The sequence below is a fragment of the Littorina saxatilis genome, linkage group LG10, assembly GCF_037325665.1.
Source record: "Littorina saxatilis isolate snail1 linkage group LG10, US_GU_Lsax_2.0, whole genome shotgun sequence".
Taxonomy (NCBI): Eukaryota; Metazoa; Mollusca; class Gastropoda; order Littorinimorpha; family Littorinidae; genus Littorina; species Littorina saxatilis.
Genome location: NC_090254.1, coordinates 5,882,530 through 5,901,987, shown reverse-complemented (window position 1 = coordinate 5,901,987; position 19,458 = coordinate 5,882,530). Strand labels below are relative to the sequence as shown.

Genomic DNA, 19,458 nt, shown 5'->3' with positions numbered 1-19,458 from the left:
CCAGCTCCATAAACGCCTTCCAACCCACCGCAAACGATTTCGATTTTATTGGTCAAGGGAGGCGATCGCTCAGCAAATCTCCACACAGGCGTTGCGCGTTATGCCCCTTGAACTTGTCAACACGGAAGTCTCAAACGCTAATGTAAAGAAAAGGCAGAAGGCAAACCGAGACTACATGACACGTCGCCATTGTTGTTTAATGGCGTACCTCCGCTGAGTTGGCAAGGAGTTGAAAAATCAAAACAACTTTTCTGGCCTTTTTGCATTGAGACATTCTGATCAAATCACGATGCAGAGGGGTGGGTTTCCATTCAGAATCATTATCCTCGCCCTTTTTGTCGTGGGAACCGTGTACTTATTGTATTTGTACAATGGAACACTCGGTCGTTTGCGTGATGCAGAGTTGAGTGCTGAACGTTACAGAAGAGAGGAGGAGACGAAAGTGGCTCAGTTGACAGGTGAGGATGATGGGCGTTCTCTTTTTTTTATGCAGGGATACTTGTAATCATTCAATGTGTTGCTTTCCGAATAGTGAGTTTGAGCTTGATTCCCAAAAAGTGTGGAATTTTGCAAAGCCTAGCAGTAGCACTAGTAGTAGCAGTAGCACTAGCACTTCCAGTTCCACGTAGTCTTTAGTACTCAGTGTAAGTATTACTTAGATTTACTATTAGTAGTGCCAACTTATACGTCTAGTACTACTACTAGCACAATGCTCCTATTTGAATTTGATGGACGCCCAGTGTTAATGAATGTATCTTAAAAGTTAAATATACTTTCTGCAAAAACTCCATGCCATCACCACTACCCCACCCGCTTTTTACACACACACACACACACACACCACACACACACACACACACATACACACACACACACACACACATGTATACATAGTGATACACACACACACACACAGAGTGTCACACAGACACACTGTGACACACACACTCATGGGTGAATTTGGCACATGCTTGGGGTTGTAGGCAGGATCGCGCAGAAACTGAGAAATACAGAACATACACTATTGGCTAATAAAAAGCTAGTTCTTGTACTTGCAGGGATTTTGTGCCTGTTTGCATGAGAAAGGGAGCAAGATTTTACCCGACCTAAGACATGAAAAATCACCTGATGAACAGGCTTTAGAGTAAATGTTCAAATCCAAAAGGAGAAAGTTATCTATAGTATAAGTTGAAATACTGGGGGACCTGTGTCTGTGCTAATAAGGAAAGTCTATGATGCTAGAGTGATACTTTTTGTGGTACTGATAGTCGGTTCATTTTCAAGGTACATGTACATGCATACAATGTACTGATGACTGAGTGATGAAGTCTAGCTTAGTAGTTAGAAATAGATTAAGAGTAGACTAAAGCTCAAATCTGATAGCATGAAATCAGAGCTTATGATGAGTTGATGTAAGTAAAATTAAAAATATATGCATAACATACAATTACATAGCAAAAGGTACTGAAATGGTTGCAGTTCTGGGTGAGCAAATTGCTACTCTGAAAGGGAAACAGGCACTGCGTAGCACAGAGTTACAGGGTAAGTGACCTGCGTTGACCTTGCCTCTAGATCTGCTCGGAGCAGTGTAAGCCATCAGCTAGTGGCTTCACTTTTTCTTTTCTCCCCAGCTGGCCATGCAGCAAGCAACTGTGAATGTTGACCATTTTGCTTGTCATTTTATCTTAGACATTTTCAGCAGTTCTAGCGGGATTAATAGTTATACTATAGTCGCTTAGATGGGGGAATCACCAAGGGTTTTGATTTTTCCTTTGGCTCAAAATATGTATAAATATATAATATTCTTTTCTGTAGTGTTATTTTTGGATTGTACTGATCTGTCTGTTCTGAGTGTTCACAAGAATAACATTAACAATACATGTCACAGCAGGGATGTCGTTTGTAATGCTAGTACAGCAGTCCCTGCAATGTACGGCCCCCGGCGTGAACGGACACCTGACATGTACGGACACATTTGCTCGGCACGGAGTGTTTTCCTTCTATATTTGCCCCCCCTTAAACGGACACCTGCAAAACGTGGACGCGGACACTCATTTTCGGTCCCAACAGCAGGTCATACCTCCAATGTACGGACAGACCATCGTCAAATTTTCACCACAACAAAATCAATAACAGAGCAGTCCGGCTCTTGGTACGAAGATCACAGCCGCAATGGCGTGATGACAGTCACTGATAACTTGAGTGCACATGTACCCATCAGGAGGTGGGGTAGTTTTGGTCAGGAGTGAAGAGTACATGCGAAGATGCCAACATGAAACTGCACTGAGCTCTTTATTCTTGTCTGTTGGACGTAAACAACAGAAACCACAGTCGATGAAGGTCCTGAGCGAAAGTGAGTGAAAAACCGGCCACAGTTCTCAGCATCGTGTGTCTGTGTGTAACCTCTTTCATTGACAAGATACTCTTGTTTCCCCTCAGCCTTGACCAGTGAGTCGGTTGCCTAATCTATGAACCCTTCAGTTGTCTTGCCTTGTCAAAAGTTACGACACAGTCAACTGGTTTTGCTCTGAGTGAACAGTGCAGCTGGCCTCAATTAGCTGACACCTCTCTGGCCACAGCCCTCAACAGTACATGGCTGGAGGGAGTGAGAGAGAGGAAGTGGGGGTGGAGGGGGGGTGGAGGGTTAGCTGGCTAAACTCTGTGGGGTGTCCGGTGTCACTGCATGTCAGCAGGAAGAGCATTGTAGAGAAATAGAGAGGTGTACTCTTCCACAAAATTTCCAAGCATCAGTTGTCATGGCTTGGGGTAGGCATTAGTGAGGGAGAGTGGGAGCTGTGTTATGTACAGTGTATTTCCGACTGAAGAGTGAAAAGTCACTGCCATGCCACATGATCGGCATGCAGTCAATAAAGCCAGACAAGAAAAAAATAAATTACATGATTATGACATGCAGCTCTATCTGCTGCTATTTATTCAAACTGGTTTTCAAGCTTGAGTCGAGTGTATGGCCCGGGGGAGGGGGTGGCGTGGTCACCCCTCCCGTGACCGGACACCTGCAATGTACGGACAGTTTTGCTAGGGCCCAAGGGTGTCCGTTCATGAGAGGGACTGCTGTAGGACTTTTAGAACACCAGAACTTGTTTTAAATCAATTAAAAAGGTGCTGTCATTTCGGCAGATCTGTAGGACTTTTTTTCAAGTGTGCGAAAATAGATACTGTCTTAATGAATACATAGTCTTAAAAATTGCAGAAACATTTCGGCAATTTCGGAAATTTAAAAAAAAATTGTCTAAGAACATGCCTGGTGTAAAGATTGTACTCAATAAATTGACATTACTTAAAGATAACATTATAACTCGTGGGTGCATCAACTTAAGGATTGTCATTTTCCCACCAACAGTAATACTTTGTCTCCTGTTTTGGTTAATGTACATGTATGAAAATTCATTCTTGTACATATGTATGTAGTTGAATTACTCTTTGGTTTTTATCTTTTTCTATAGTATGAACGTCTTATTGCATTTTGCAACAAAATAGATTTGAATAAATTCTCATTTCTTCCATGCATGGATGCTCTGTCTAAATCCAAAGGAAACCTTGAGCAGATAGGAGAAAAGCTGGAAGTGGAAAGTTATTGCAGAATTGAGTACTTTATTTACTCTTGCAGTTGCATGGATAGTGGACTTTTTTTCTGTATATATATTTACACTACAGGTCTGTATAATATATATATATGAATTAAGCCTTTGATGCGGAGTTCCAATCACTTTCAAATTAATTACTCAATCATTTTCAAAGTCAAACTTTCAAAGCCTAAGTACATTATTATTATTATTATTGTGATCATTTTTATGCGCCTAATCTAGATATAGCCCTAGGCGCTTACATATTAATTTCTGCCGTTTGAAATGGAATTTTTTACAGACAGACAGACAAACAGACATTTTTTACACACAATATATAACGCATATAAGTACATGATGTAATAAAATATAACCACAGCATACATTCTGGAAAAAAAGGCTCAAACCTCGCTTACTGCGGGTAGAAATGGAAACAGATGTGTCATAGGTATCAAGGTGCAGTGAGGTGTATCGGGACTTTCCGGTATCTGCATATTATGAGTTCTTGAGCCGGCGAAATTGGGCGCTCTGCGAAGCATTGGGTCAAGGAAACTTGATGCACAGCAGTGTTCAAACTCGCCGTATTGTCACTATGACACAGTTTGGGTGTTGGTTGATACATGTTACGTTGTTTTAATGCACTAATGCTGACATATTATTAATGTCAATCACATCTGACAGTTTGGTGGCTCATGGTGTTTGTTTTTACATTTAGTCAAGTTTTGACTAAATGTTTCAACATAGAGGGGGAATCGAGACGAGGGTCGTGGTGTGTGTGTCTGTCTGTGCGTGTGTGTGTGTAGAGTGATTCAGACCAAACTACTGGACCGATCTTTATGAAATTTGACATGAGAGATCCTGGGAATGATATCCCCGGACTTTTTAAAAAAATTTTGATAAATACTTTTGATGACGTCATATCCGGCTTTTTGTAAAAGTTGAGGTGGCACTGTCACACCCTCATTTTTCAATCAAATTGATTGAAATTTTTGTAAAGCAATCTTCGACGAAGGCCGGACTTTGGTATTGCATTTCAGCTTGGTGGCTTAAAAATTAATTAATGACTTTAGTCATTAAAAATCTGAAAATTGTAATAATTTTTTTTTATATATAAAACGATCCAAATTTACATTCATCTTATTCTACATCATTTCCTGATTCCAAAATCATATAAATATGTTATATTTGGATTAAAAACAAGCTCTGAAAAATAAAAATAAAAATTATGATCAAAATTAAAATTTCCAAAATCGATTTGAAAACAATTTCATCTTATTCCTTGGCGGTTCCTGATTCCAAAAACATATAGATATGATATGTTTGGATTTAAAACACGCTCAGAAAGTTAAAACGAAGAGAGGTACAGAAAAGCGTGCTATGCAGCACAGCGAAACCACTACCGCGCTGAACAGGCTCGCCAGTTTCACTCCGTTTTGCACAAGCGGCGGACTACGGTCATTGTGAAAAAATGCAGTGCGTTCAGTTTCATTCTGTGAGTTACACAGCTTGACTAAATGTAGTAATTTTGCCTTACGCGACTTGTTTCTTTCTCACTCAACCTTCAGGTAGAATATTAAAACATTAAGTAACTCATTGTGCACTGTATGTTGCTGAAGTCGTATTCTGCAACATTTGGACATGTATAAGCAAATAAAACTGAAATGCAAAATTACCTACTTACTTTCCATGGGTTGCGAAAGTTTGGGAAGATAGAGTAAAAAGAACTTCTGTTTAAGTGTTACGAAAGTTGTATTTTTTGGAACAGCAGAATGTGTTTTCAGCAGAAAATTTCCCAGACTTATTAAGTGAGTAGGAGGAGAATTTAACTGAGGTCAAAACAATGAAGTTATTAATTCTGACAGTGTGTATGTGTGTTAGTCTGTGGCTGTTGTTTTCTACTTACTAATAATACTTAATATGTGTACTTTAGTAGACAGGTAAATTCGGAACATATCCCAGCCTGCAAATTATAATGACATATGATAGTGGATGTTCTCATCCAGCGAAAAAGTTTCTCTCAGTCGGAAAATATCTGGTTGTGGGTTTTTGGAAGGAATAACATTATTTTATTTAACAGTGATACCTCAACTGTATTTTGCACATGGAGTTTGCTTTTACAGCTTAACTAACAAGTTTTTTTACTGTGAAAACTGGGTTTGTGACTGAGCTTTTGGTGATTTACACTTACAGGTGGGTCTGCATGACATTACCTGTGGTTTGCTTCAGGCATGGCTATTTTAATGTTATACTGTCTTCAGTGTACTTGCAACTTTAATTGTTACAGCTAAGACTGTAATGTACACTATAATGCATGTAAATGCTGACTTTAGTTCATGGTGTAGTTTTAGATCTTATCCTGAGCCTGAGGGCTGTCCTGTGTCCATCCTGATGTGGTTTCAGACTCGAGAAGGAAGCCAGTGTTTAGGTTTGTTAGGGACTTGCACAGATCGGGACATTACCAATCTGAGTATGTTCAGAACCTGTACAGTAGTACAACCCAGTGGTACAGTACAGTGGTACCTACAAGCTAATATTTTTAGGTTCTTTTATATTTTCATTGATAAAAGTACATGTAATACTAAAATACTAGAACATTTCAGCTAATGCAAATGCTTTCAATACTTGGATCTGAAAGATTCCAGCAGTAGCAAATTTTAACAGCACGTACTAGCTAGACCAGCTATAGCTATAAGCACTCCAGGTTTTTGAGTCACTTGAGAAAAAGTGACTCTATGTAATCGGTCAGTGTTAGTCTGTCCGGCCGGCCGGTCGGCCGTCCGTAGACACCACCTTAACGTTGGACTTTTCTCGGAAACTATCAAAGCGATCGGGCTCATATTTTGTTTAGTCGTGACCTCCAATGACCTCTACACTTTAACGATGGTTTCGTTGACCTTTGACCTTTTTCAAGGTCACAGGTCAGCATCAAAGGAAAAATTAGACATTTTATATCTTTGACAAAGTTCATCGGATGTGATTGAAACTTTGTAGGATTATTCTTTACATCAAAGTATTTACATCTGTAGCCTTTTACGAACGTTATCAGAAAAACAAGGGAGATAACTAGCCTTTTCTGTTCGGCAACACACAACTTAACGTTGGGCTTTTCTCGGAAACTATAAAAGTGACCGGGCTCAAATTTTATGTGAACGTGACTCATTGTGTTGTGAATAGCAATTTCTTCCTGTCCATCTGATGCCTCATATAATATTCAGAACTGCGAAAGTGACTCGATCGAGCGTTTGCTCTTCTTGTTTTTTTACTTATGCAGGGTTGAAGAGAATGTTATTAACTGATATAATATATGAGACAGTGACAAAAGGTCATGCAGGTGTCATGAGCTGTCCAATGACACACAATTGCTGACATTTCACCATTGCCAAAAGAATAAACAAATAAGTAATAGGTAGAAAATGAATGTGAAAACTGACTTTAATTGTTGATCAGTATTTTCTATACCACTAACAAATAATCTTATACTTACACATGTATAGCTGTTTGGCAAATTTGTATGTATGTTGCATGGGACACACTGACATGAAAATGGAAGATTTTTTCTCTCTAGAGAAACTACATATCAAGTTACACTTTTTGTGCTCTTCCATTCCAGTTGACAATCAATTGTAAAGCATGCTATTAGAAAAAATAGAACGAAAACAGATTAGATAGAATGAAAAATGTACTGGTGATGTCATTACTGGTGGTGCCGGTGTCTCATATATATATTATTATTATATTGTTGCTTGCATACCTAAGCAGTTCAAACAAGTTAGGTAGGGTTATACAAACTTATACTGTTATAGGGTTAGGGAGCCCCAGGCTTTGAAACCACCCAGTATAGATCTGTGAAAGCCAGTCCTGACACACTTGACTGGTCAGCCATGAATGCCCCCAGCCCTCTCTTCTGACTGCCCTCTTTCGACCTGTACTGGTTTATCAATCAATCAATCAATGAGTCTTATATCGCGCATATTCCGTGGGTACAGTTCTAGGCGCTCTGCAGTGATGCCGTGTGAGATAAAATTTTATACGGCCAGTAGCAGGTTTCACTGTTGAAACACACAGTCCACAGTGTTAATGTTAGCCATGGCAGTCCTGGACTGTGACAGGGCTTGAACTCATGGTTCAGTGGAACCCCCCTCCCCCCTTTGAGACCTTGCTTTTTGAGATTTTATCAGGCCAGTAGCTTCTCTAAAATTACCTCCATTTTATTTTTAAGACCCCTTCTTTTTAGGGCCCTATTTCCTCAGATTTTTGGAGGTCTTAAAATGGGGGTTCCAATGTACTTTGAGGTCTTCTTCTTCAGTTCTTGTCGTTCGCTGTTAGATCGTCAGTCCGGACTGCAGGGCGAAACGTGCTGTCCTAGCTCTCCTAGTCCTCTCTGGGGCCGTATAGCTTTTTTTGTAGCATGTCTCCTCTGGCCAGATGGTGTCCCTCAGAGCACTGTGGTATGGGCAAGCCTGCAGGATGTGCTCTGCTGTCTGGACATAAGGGGGAGGGAACTAGCTTACTTTGAGGTCAAACTGGCCTTGCACTACTGTATCCTTTCTGTATTGCTTGTCTTCTCGTGGCTCAGGGGTTGTCACAGTGCCTCAGGGTGGAAGAGTTTTAATGAAGAATAGTTACATCATATTCATAATCATATAGATCTATACTGATAGTGATATAGCGCTGGGATATGGCCGCATAAACACTAGTCATTAAGTCAGTCACTTGTGTCATGGTCAAAGAAACGTGGTTATTTTTGGGGGCGGTTTAGACAGTGTTAACATGCCTTTTGGTTTTAGGTTTTAATTCTCATTTTCTTCTGTTTGTAATCTGTGTTAAATTGATAAAAGAGTTTGATACTAAAATGAATTATTCTGTACAGTACTGCTGACACTCACACTGTGGTGTACTTTCTGTTTGGTTTGATTATAAACGCAAATTAATCAATAGTTTGAGATGGTGTTTTGACATTTCTTTTAAAATAGGTAAAAGTGTTCTTAGTTTGATTTTTATTTATATTTAGAGAGAGTCGAGGGAGAGATTACTTGAGAGATTCACTAGCACTCAATCTTGAACACTTTATTACTCAAGGATTGTAGCATAAGGTCCTAATTATTAAGGTCATGTTTCACAGTTACTGCTAGTCCTCGCTACAAAACAACGAAACATTAGGAGAAATGAGGGAGAGACAGACAGGGTGAGAGAGAAGTAGAACATTTTCTTGCAACACTAACCTTCTTACTTTCTGTTTATTAGGAATACATGAGCTCCAGCACATTGCTGCAGGCTTGTAATGGGAGATGGATTGATTGTATATTTGTATGAATTAATGCAGTTTTAATTTATTTTGTGAAAGGTAATGCGTAAAGCGGATTGAGACCACGAGGCTTGCATGCATGCATTTTGCTAAGTAGAAAATGAAAATGAAACAGTGTAGTCTTTAGACTTCTCACTCTGAGTGAGCCCTGCATCCCAGTTCCTACCTCAAACTTCAAAACAACACAGAAATGATGAATCAATTTATTTCGAATATGTGCAATTATCACAGGGACCCCTGCCCATGTGCTAGCCTCCCCCCCCCCTCCCCCACTCTGTGACACGCACACACACACACACACACACACACACACACACACACACACACACACACACACACACACACACACACACACACACACACACACACACACACACACACACACTCTCTCTCTCTCTCTCTCTCTTTCTCTCTCTCTCTCTCTGATATGATTGAATTTTTCATTATACTAATTATGTCTGAGCTCATTTCCCTCATCTGTTCAGAGCTGTCAATTGTCTGTTTTTCTTTTTTACGCTATTGTCCAAGGACTTTTCTCTTTTTATTAGTGGCAATAGTTTAGAAGAGAAGAGAGCTACATAATTTAATAGTGACACATAGTGTTATTATTTTGTTACCTCAGCCTTTAGAAACATTAGCAGAGCTGTACTCTTTCACTCATCTGTGGTTATATTTTCTAAAAACTAAATCATTGCACCTGTGAACTGTGTGAGGGAGGACCGTACTGCACCTGTGCATGAATCTACAAGTTTGTACTGGTATCAGTTTAGAATTAGATTAGGGAGTTTCAATGTTTTAACCCTGTTTTATAACAGTTAATACTTTAAATGATTTGTGTGTTTAAAATGATGTGTGTTTGCTGATTCCAGAGGTGATGAGGAGTAAAGATGAGCTTCAAGAGAAGTGTGATAATGAAAAGGTAAGTTGACAGTCTCTACAAGGTGTGGAACCCTCATTGAGGTTTATGTCAAGAAGTAAGGATTGAAGAACTTTTTGTTTTTGTTTTTTGATTGAAGAACTTTTGCAATATTTAAAACTCTTCTGTGTTTAATCTTTTGTTTAATTCCTGGCCCCCCGCGGGTTAGGGGGAAGAATTTACCCGATGCTCCCCAGCATGTCGTAAGAGGCGATCGACTAACAGATTCTGTTTCTCCTTTTACCCTTGTTAAGTGTTTCTTGTATAGAATATAGTCAATGTTTGTAAAGATTTTAGTCAAGCAGTATGTAAGAAATGTTAAGTCCTTTGTACTGGAAACTTGCATTCTCCCAGTATGGTCATATATTGTACTACGTTGCAAGCCCCTGGAGCAATTTTTTGATTTGTGCTTTTGTGAACAAGAAACAATTAACAAGTGGCTCTATCCCATCTCCCCCCTTTCCCCGTCGCGATATAACCTTGAACGGTTGAAAATGACGTTAAACACCAAATAAAGAAAGAAAGAAAGAAAGAAAGAAAGTTTAATTCCTGTAATTAAGCCATTATAAATCTGTCCCAAGTTCAATGGTGAATTTTGCTCGTGTTAGAACTTAAGAGGTTTATGGACATATCTCAATGTCACAATTTAGACTGAGAGACAGAACCACACACTAGTAATTAATGACACTCAGATGTCCCACAATTATTATTCTGTTGATCGATAGAAATTCTGATTGTCTGTTTTGTGTTTTTTCAGCATGAATTCACCAACCGGTTAAATTCCTTGAATCAACAACACAAAATGTTAAAGGTGAGATATGGTGTCTAAATCTAATTATGTAGGTATTTTAACAGAGAGGGGGTCCTGAAAGGAGGCAAAATGACTGACACTTTACAGAGAAAGTGTGAGAACATGGGATCCTAATGAAGGAGTCATATAATGGACGATCTTAAAGGAGATCTTTGACTAAACTCTTACCAAACCCAGACCCCTTCTTCGTGATAAATATTAAATGTTAGGTGTAGGCTAATGGGCGGTTCTGGTGAGGTTATGCCCCCTCTTTCTTTCGGCTGGTAACTGGCGCCACCTCGTGGCAAGATCACATGAGAAAGGAAAAAAGACTTGCATTGGTCCCAAATAGCATATAGGTTTGATAACAGTTCGTGTTTAAGTCGTGCATTTTATACGGTAAACAGACAATGGTCGGTTCTGGTGAGGTTATGCCCCTTCTTTCTTTTGGCTGGTAACTGGCGCCACCTCGTGGCAAGATCACAGGAGTTGTCTCGCGTTATCACCCCAGAAGCGCTCATTGTGGGTGCAGATTACACAGTTCAGCATGCTCTTTCAAGCTCCAAACTCTGGTTTTATCTCCAACATTCTGCGAGGAATACGTAATCCCTTTCCTCTCTATTTTGTGGTTGATAAAACTACAATTAGACTTCACTTAATAAGGTAAGCTCATCATAATTTTATAATTATAAGCCTTAACTCGAGCACTTAAACTTAAAGTAAATACATGTAGTTGAATAGGCGGAATGAGCAGCATAAAATGTATGAATCACAGCCAGGTTCATAATTTGACTGGGGGGGGGGGGGGGGGGGGGGGGTGTGGGGTGGGGTGTCAATTGGCTTGCCCCTAAGGGATTGTGACCAGCACAGATGACAGCTGTTGCCCTGTCAATGTGCCCACATGTTGCCGGCAAAAGGTGACAGCTGATATGGCAAAAGCTGACAACTTGAAAACATTGCTGTATAAATATACTTTCTAGTGATTGATTTAGAAAAAGGAATAAAACAGTTTGGGATAGAGTGGATACTGATTTCACAGACTATTTAGAGTAAAGTGAAACCTATGTTTAAAGGCCTCCAAAAATCTGAGAAAATTGGGTGTTATAAAGGAGTCTGATTAACATGAAGGGGAATTTAGAGACTAACTCCTTGTACTTTATGCAGACAAAATCTTGGGAAACGATCTTAAACTAGATGCGGTCTTAAAAGCAAGATTTCAGTGTATAAATGTTTAGTGGATTGGGTTTAAGGGGGTCTCTTTGAATTTAAAGAATGTTGTATGCTTTTGTACAGAGAATGTTGCAATCTGTCAGTGCTGTCACCAGCATTGCAACTCGATCAATCTCAAATCCTAGAACCCCAGTCCAGAGCTCATATTTTTGTGTGTGTGGTTAATTAGTCATTTTTTCTGAATGATTATATGATATATAAGATTAAGAGTGCTGAACATTTTCTGATCATAGAGAGGGATAGAATTAACTCAAAATTTACATTATTTTTCTTGGTTAAACCTGTAAGTAATATATTAAAAAAAAATTGCAACTGGTCAAACCGCGTGGTTATACATGTATTACTAAAGTTGACAATAGAGTCTGAACTTTGTGTAGACTCTTTACTGTGTCCCAACACCCCATGTGCACGGCCATGTGCACGATTATAAAAGATCCCAAGGTCACAGCGGAAGTCGCAGGCCTTGGAAAGCCTGAATACATGCACGCATGAAGGATAACAATTGGGTTAGCGCGATTTTGTCGTTGCATGCTATACCAGGGACATGCTATACCAGGGACATGCTATACCAGGGATAGCAGGCCAAATTTCCTTGAGGGAATTCCCCAAGGACAATAAGTGAATAAGATATAAATGTCATGCCGAATTCGCGGAATCAGCAAAATGTTTGCCCATTTCGCGTACTCGGCAATACGCTGCCCATTACGCGAAGTCGGCTGTGTTTTGCCAAAAATGCGTAAAGGCTTCTAAAATTTGCCCATTTTGCAAAAGTGGCAACCAGTCTGTTACTTTCTGTGTCACCAGAACATTGCATTAACATTACTTTACCTTCCTATTGTGGTTTTTGGCTCACGTAAGTGTAGCCTATGCGATCATAACTTTGTCTGTCTGTGCGTTTGTGCGTGTGTGTGTGTGTGTGTTTGTGCGTGCGTGTGTGTGTATGTCTGTGGTAGAAACTCTAACATTTGAAGACGTCACATTACATTGACGTCACATTATGACGTAAGAGGGTTAGACGTCACGCGAAGGAAGTACTGAAAGTCTCGGTCATTATTATTTTGAGCGCGCCGAGACTAGTTGGCAGTCGTGTCCTGTAAGTAGGCTACATGCAGACAGACAGATCTAGATCTAGTGTCTCGCTTTCTTGCACAGTTTCACCTATGCTCTTTCTGTGTGTGTGTGTGTGTGTGTGTGTGTGTGTGTGTGTGTGTGTGTGTGTGTGTGTGTGTGTGTGTGTGTGTGTGTGTGTGTGTGTGTGTGACGGAGTGATTGAGTTTGTGTTACTGTTTGTCGATTTCTTACGTGAGCCTTGATGGCTTCGCCTCTTGTTATGGTCTGTGCTAGTCTGTGTCGAGCATAACTCCGGAAATGCACAAAAACTACACTTTTTGCCATAACTGAACGATTATTGCGATATTTATCCATTCGAGTATCTAGCTGTCTAAGTGTGATGATATCCCAGGCATTTGATAATTTTAAAACCAAAGCGTGGTTGCCGATTTTGTAAAATGGGCACAATTTAGAAGCCTTTACTGCCGATTTCGCGTAATGGGCAGCTTTATGCCGATTACGCGAAATAGGCAAAAATGTTACCGATTCCGGCAGTTCCGTGAATTCGGCACGACATATATCAAATAGCAAATGGAGCATTATATAGGCGAGAAGTTCTCATGCATTCATTATCATGTGCATATTGATTATTGTGTGGACAAGGTTTTGCTTTGTGTCCCTCCTTTTCATGACCATTATTACTGTATTATGATTTTCTTGTGTAAAGTTTTGTTTAAAGCAATATAACAGTGTTCTAGATGATTGAACGTGCAGCAAAGACCTGTACGCGTACGTGTAAATATTGGGTCACCCATGACTCGCTTTTTTCTCCAATGTTCCACATGCCAGGGGCTCACATCCATGAGAGATGGCATAGGACAAATGTCCTGGACAATGCAAAAGCGATAGGACATTTGTCCCGAACAAAAAAAAATGAATAGGATCTTTTTTTTCTTGCAACAAAACGTACGCTAACAGCCTGGTTTTGTCTGCTTGGAGAGACACATCGTAGCAAATCAAACTACTGTAAATTGGAAAGTACTGACAATTTCCAGATCAAATGAAAGCATAATCGGACAATGACCACTTTGTGACAAAAACATTAGGACATACGTCCTCTTGCATGAAAAATGTATAGGACATTTGGAAAAAATATCCGTGTATGTCCGATGTCCAACGTGGATGTGAGCCCCTGAAATGCATACGTTGTTTTGCTCCCACCAAGACAGCAGATCTTGGCAAACTCGTGACGTAAACATTAGATTTGATGACGTTACCCGTACACGTTCCCATACACGTGCTGAAAAATTCCACATCTAGATCTGTCCATTGTGTGTGCAGAGCCAGTATGACGAACACGAGGTGGAACAGATGCGACTGGAGCAGGAGGCGAAGCGACTACGGGAGGAGTTCCAGCAGGTGGAGAGTCAGCGAAACCAGGAGTATCAGGAACTCAAACAGCAGAAAGAACTGGAGATCTCTTCACTTAAAGGTACAGCTGCATGTGTGTGTGTCTTTGTCTGTCCAGGTTGTGAGTGATTGCACAGCTTGTTAATGTTGTTATGGGTAAGTGGGTGGGGCCTAGACTGCATCATGGTGTTAAAACTAATCAGGAAACGAGACACAAATGCTGTAGTTTTGGTGGAATGTTGAATAATAAATGTTTTTTGACGCCCTCACGGTAACACCATTAGGGGCATGTTCCTGGGTGTTACCCTGATTTTAGATGAAGGTTATTTATCTGCATTTAATGGATAGTTTGAACAGATTGTCATTCAGTGTGTTTAGTAAACGCGAACAAAAAAGTCACTGGGTGAGATGTGTGTTGGTCACCAGATCAAGTGGCGGACGCCGTGCGACAGAAAGAGCAGGTGCAGATACAGGTGACAAACCTTCAGGCACAGATACAGAACGGACAGGTGAGTTCAACATTCACTGGCTTGATTAACACGCAGGGGATCGTCTTGATCAGTGTTTGATCCATGTGTAGCAATGCAGTGAATACTGGTAGTTGTGGGTCGGTGTACGTTGATGTCAAGTCCGTGTGTGCATGAAACTTGCATGCGTGTGTTGAAGTATTGTCAAAGGTAGACTGTTTTTACGGTCGACCGGTCTGATGGTGCTTGTGTAAAGAAAATAAGAGTGAGTGTGAAATTTACTGTAGCGTTGTGTGTCAAAATGAAATCCCTGCATGCTGGAAATGATTCCACCCCACCTTACGGTGCAGCTTTCAAGTATAAAAAGAAAATACACAGTATATATCATATCAGCTGACTTCGCTCTCCACTGCGGTAACCCCCACCCCACCCACCCCCAATCCTCCACTTTGCAAATTGTATATTTATATCCTATATCTGCCTGCCTGACACATGTAGCTGTGGTGTGTTAGGCCTTTTGTGAGGAGGGAAACCCAGAGGGCATGATGTTGCTTGAGTGTTAATGTGTTGTGGGGTTGACCTGTTTCCCTGACAACACCAGGTTTGGTAGTGAGAGGGAAAGATGAGGTGCCACTGCTTACCATTCATTAGTCTCATTTTGTTGTTGTTGTTGTTTGGGCATGTTTATATTTGTTACAATATCATTTTGCAGTTTTAATGTTGCATTATTTATAGTAAGTAGAATACTGATGAGGTTGAGGGTTGTATTTTTTGTCTCATTTTTTAATTTATTGTTTTCAGAAATAAAAAGCTTACTTTGCTGTTGTTAATTTGGAATGTAGGGTTTTTATTTCTCTGCATTTAGACATCCAGCGTTTGTTTTAATTTTACATACATATCAATGTTTCCTCAAACTGGATGAAAATTTGTTTTGGTTAGAGGTTATACATTGCTTCAATAGAATAGGCAGTTATAAAGCTGGCTTTTCGCCGAAGAATAATAAACAGAAAATTTAAAATATGACTTACAGACAATGTTTGATTCTTTCATGACTAAAATGTTGAACCTTAACATGAAAATGAAACAGTTAGTGATTTGAGTGTGTGTAAAAAGTATAGACAGATTGGGGGGGGGGGGGGGGGGAGGAGGGGTGTTTGCAAATATTGCAGTGGACATGGGTAGTACCTTGTGAAAGAAACAATTGCTACCCTCGTGCACTCTGTTCCCAGTCATTTTTTCAATGTATTCCATCTGTTATGAATTATGTCAGCCAGGAAAAAATACACCAAAAATAGAAATGGGGGGGGGGGGGGGGGCCATGGTTTCTTCTGTAGTCCTGAAGATAGGGCAGACTGATTTTGACTCTGATGGCATATTGGTGTGACTCTGATGGTATGTTGGTGTGACTGCCTGTACACAGAGTCAGGTGGACTACCAGCAAGGTCTTCTGCAAAATAAGGAGACTGAGATTGCTGCCCTCCAGGTTTTACTTCTTACCACACACTCTTTTCCTCTATTCCTTGTGTTTTGCTGCTTTGCATGTCAAGTAGCATATCACTCGGTGGTATAGCTCTTAATACCTCTCTTGTCCATGGTGCATCAGCTGTGACCGTGTGGGGGAATGTTCATAGGGAATGGTTTAAAGATATGTAACCAAATGCTTTCTGTAACCAACACAGATCTGTTGGAGATGTTGCATGGGATTAGCGTGTCTGCCTTCCACTTGGATGCATACTGAAAATCAACAGCCTGGCTGCTTTGTTTGCACAGTGGCATTGTTTTGCTCAATTGATATTGCCCACTGACTAAGGTGTCCCTTACACCATTGATTCAGCAAAACCATTCTCACCTGACGCTCAAAGTAGGCGGGCTGTTCATTTTGGTTGATTGAAGTGGGAAGATGTAAGCTGCTCCGTCAAAGTCTGGACAGACCTGACTGGTGGCCGACGTGCATGATTGTTTAAAGGGGAAGCACTGTATGTTTAGTGAAGAGTTGTCAGTCACCTTGCTGGTCACTTGGCTGCATTCACCCTCGGACACCTACCTGGAGTGGAAGTCCTGGGCTCAGAGGTCCACAAAGCAAAACTGGGTCCCACCCAACTGGGTGGGAATATTAGCCCTGGGATATGATTGGTTGAACTTGAAATCACAACATATCTCATTTCAAATCCAACAACAAAGAGAGTGCCAATGTTCCAAAATTCAGAATAAAAAAACAAGAAAGGTAAGTTGTTGGAACGTTGTTATTGACACAATACGTTACAATCACAAAAGTATCGACCCAACGGTCTTTTAAGTGAACAGACAAACAATTAATCACAAAAAACTTAGCTTTATCAAAATTTCGCCCGCTCGCCAGGAAGCCGAGCAAATGAATGATTGATCAAAACAAAAATCATTTGGGTGGCACTCAGGATTGGTGTGTTTGCACCTCTGCCCTGCTGACCAACTTGGAGTCCATGCATCTCTCACCAGACTCGGGTCACTCTTGATGAAGACATTGGTTTTTGGGGCTTTAATAAACTTACTGAGTCTAATCAACATTTTGCATGGTGTAGTGGGAGCAGGACATCCAAAAACTCATATAACTGTGCATGCTTGCATGTGTATACTTTGGTGTTGTTTATAATCTGCATGTTCTGTGGTTATATGGGTGTTTGCATGTGTATACTTTGGTGTTGTTTATAATCTGCATGTTCTGTGGTTATATGGGTGTTTGCATGTGTGTTCGGCGCTGGCGCGCTGCCTTCATGTTGCAAGCGGAACATTCCCAGACTGTGTTGTTGCCTTTTCCTAACCCCTCAGTGTTGTTACCATGTTTGATCAAGTTCTGTGTTCTCATGTGTACTATTTGCGATAAAAATGGAAGACTTTATCAGTTTCATGTACACATGAATGTAAAAGACAAATTGCATTTAAAATGCTCTCTTGTGAGTTTGCACTTGTCAGTGGTAGGACCGGGGGCCTCAGTGAGTGAGACAGTGGGCCTCAAGTGCCAGACTGATTGTTGATTTTTCAGTGTAGCTGATTACTCTAGGGATAACCACTTGCACAGCTTTTAGTCCTTCATTGTAATCTGGTGTGAGTCCACCGACTGTTTCCCCCTCCCCCCCCCCTCCTGCGGGATAAGGGGAAGAATTTACCCGATGCTCCACAGCATGTCGTAAGAGGCGACTAACGGATTCTGCTTCTCCTTTTACCCTTGTTAAGTGTTTCTTGTATAGAATATAGTCCATGTTTGTAAAGATTTTAGTCAAGCAGTATGTAAGAAATGTTAAGTCCTTTGTACTGGAAACTTGCATTCTCCCAGTAAGGTCATATATTGTACTACGTTGCAAGCCCCTGGAGCAATTTTTTGATTAGTGCTTTTGTGAACAAGAAACAATTAACAAGTGGCTCTATCCCATCCCCCCCCTTTCCCCGTCACGATATAACCTTGAACGGTTGAAAACGACGTTAAACACCAAATAAAGAAAGAAAGAAAGAAAGAAAAAAAGACTGTTTTCAAAGTGGCTGTAGCTAGGTTGTCATCAAATAGCTTTCGCTGTCGGTAGTTGTTGTTTCCTTATCAAATATGCTTTAAAAAAAAGCATACATATATATCTAGTCTTGTAGCTGACTTGCAGTAGATGGTATTTATCTAGTCACAGTCAATTGTAATCACAGTGTTTTGGGAATTGAACCTATATATAAGGAAACAGTAGTCTTTTTGAACTAGAACGTCAGAGTTTGATTTTCCTTGGTCGGATCGTTAAATGGTCGTGATTGGCGTTTGAACACAACCTGAAAACATGGAAGCAGTCTCTTTGTGTGTTGAAGTCTTTAAACATCAAAATGTTTCTTGAAAACAGGAACATTGTTTTCAAATACACTCACTTTTGTGTTAAGCTCTTTTAATGCATATTGGTGATGTACAAGGGGTATAGACAATTAAGGCTTAAATTGGGGGGTCTTTAAAGGGGGGTTCCACTGTATGAGCTTTTAATGCGGACAGTTCATCACACATAAAGCTCATTTAAGTGCTTGGTGTGTTTTTAGCTAGTGAGATGTTCACCATGCTGTCATGTTTTGATCCAATGCACTGTTGGTGTTGTCAGCCACTCTGATAGATCTATTTTTCTCTCATTGCATTGTTGTGTAGACTTGATTGACATGTGAACCACACGAGTTTAGAGATGTAGGGTGAGAGATGTAGGGGATGAGATGTAGGAGATGAGATGGAGGGGATGAGATGGAGGGGGTGAGATGGAGGGGGTGAGATGGAGGGGGTGAGATGGAGGGGATGAGATGGAGGGGTGAGATGGAGGGGGTGAGATGTACGGGGTGAGATGGAGGGGGTGAGATGGAGGGGATGATATGGAGGGGGTGAGATGGAGGGGGTGAGATGGAGGGGATGAGATGGAGGGGATGAGATGGAGGGGGTGAGATGGAGGGGGTGAGATGGAGGGGGTGAGATGGAGGGGGGTGAGATGGAGGGGGTGAGATGGAGGGGGTGAGATGGAGGGGGTGAGATGGAGGGGATGAGATGTAGGGGGTGAGATGGAGGGGGTGAGATGGAGGGGTGAGATGGAGGGAGGTGGGGTGAAGGGAGAACAGGATGATATGATAATACGACAGCTGGGAAGGGGAGGGAAATTGGCAGAGTCAGGGTGCGGGTGGGGCGAGGAAGAGGAGACTATAAAGTATAGTGGGGGACGGGGGAGGGG

At 40.9% G+C, this 19,458-nt stretch overlaps 1 protein-coding gene across 3 annotated transcripts in view; it reads left to right on the top strand.

The window, feature by feature from the left end:
* Positions 1-123: 123 nt before the first annotated feature.
* LOC138978034 (Golgi integral membrane protein 4-like) overlaps positions 124-19,458 on the top strand; it is a 46,855-nt gene continuing 27,520 nt past the window's right edge. Inside the window, exons 1-6 of one of the 3 annotated variants that reach the window (XM_070350656.1) lie at positions 124-458; positions 9,759-9,808; positions 10,563-10,616; positions 14,217-14,367; positions 14,712-14,794; positions 16,173-16,235. In XM_070350656.1, the coding sequence (XP_070206757.1) occupies positions 290-458; positions 9,759-9,808; positions 10,563-10,616; positions 14,217-14,367; positions 14,712-14,794; positions 16,173-16,235 (570 nt within the window). In that variant the 5' untranslated portion in view covers positions 124-289. The remainder of the gene's footprint in view (positions 459-9,758; positions 9,809-10,562; positions 10,617-14,216; positions 14,368-14,711; positions 14,795-16,172; positions 16,236-19,458) is intronic. The other 2 variants (XM_070350658.1, XM_070350657.1) reach the window with 2 other exon arrangements.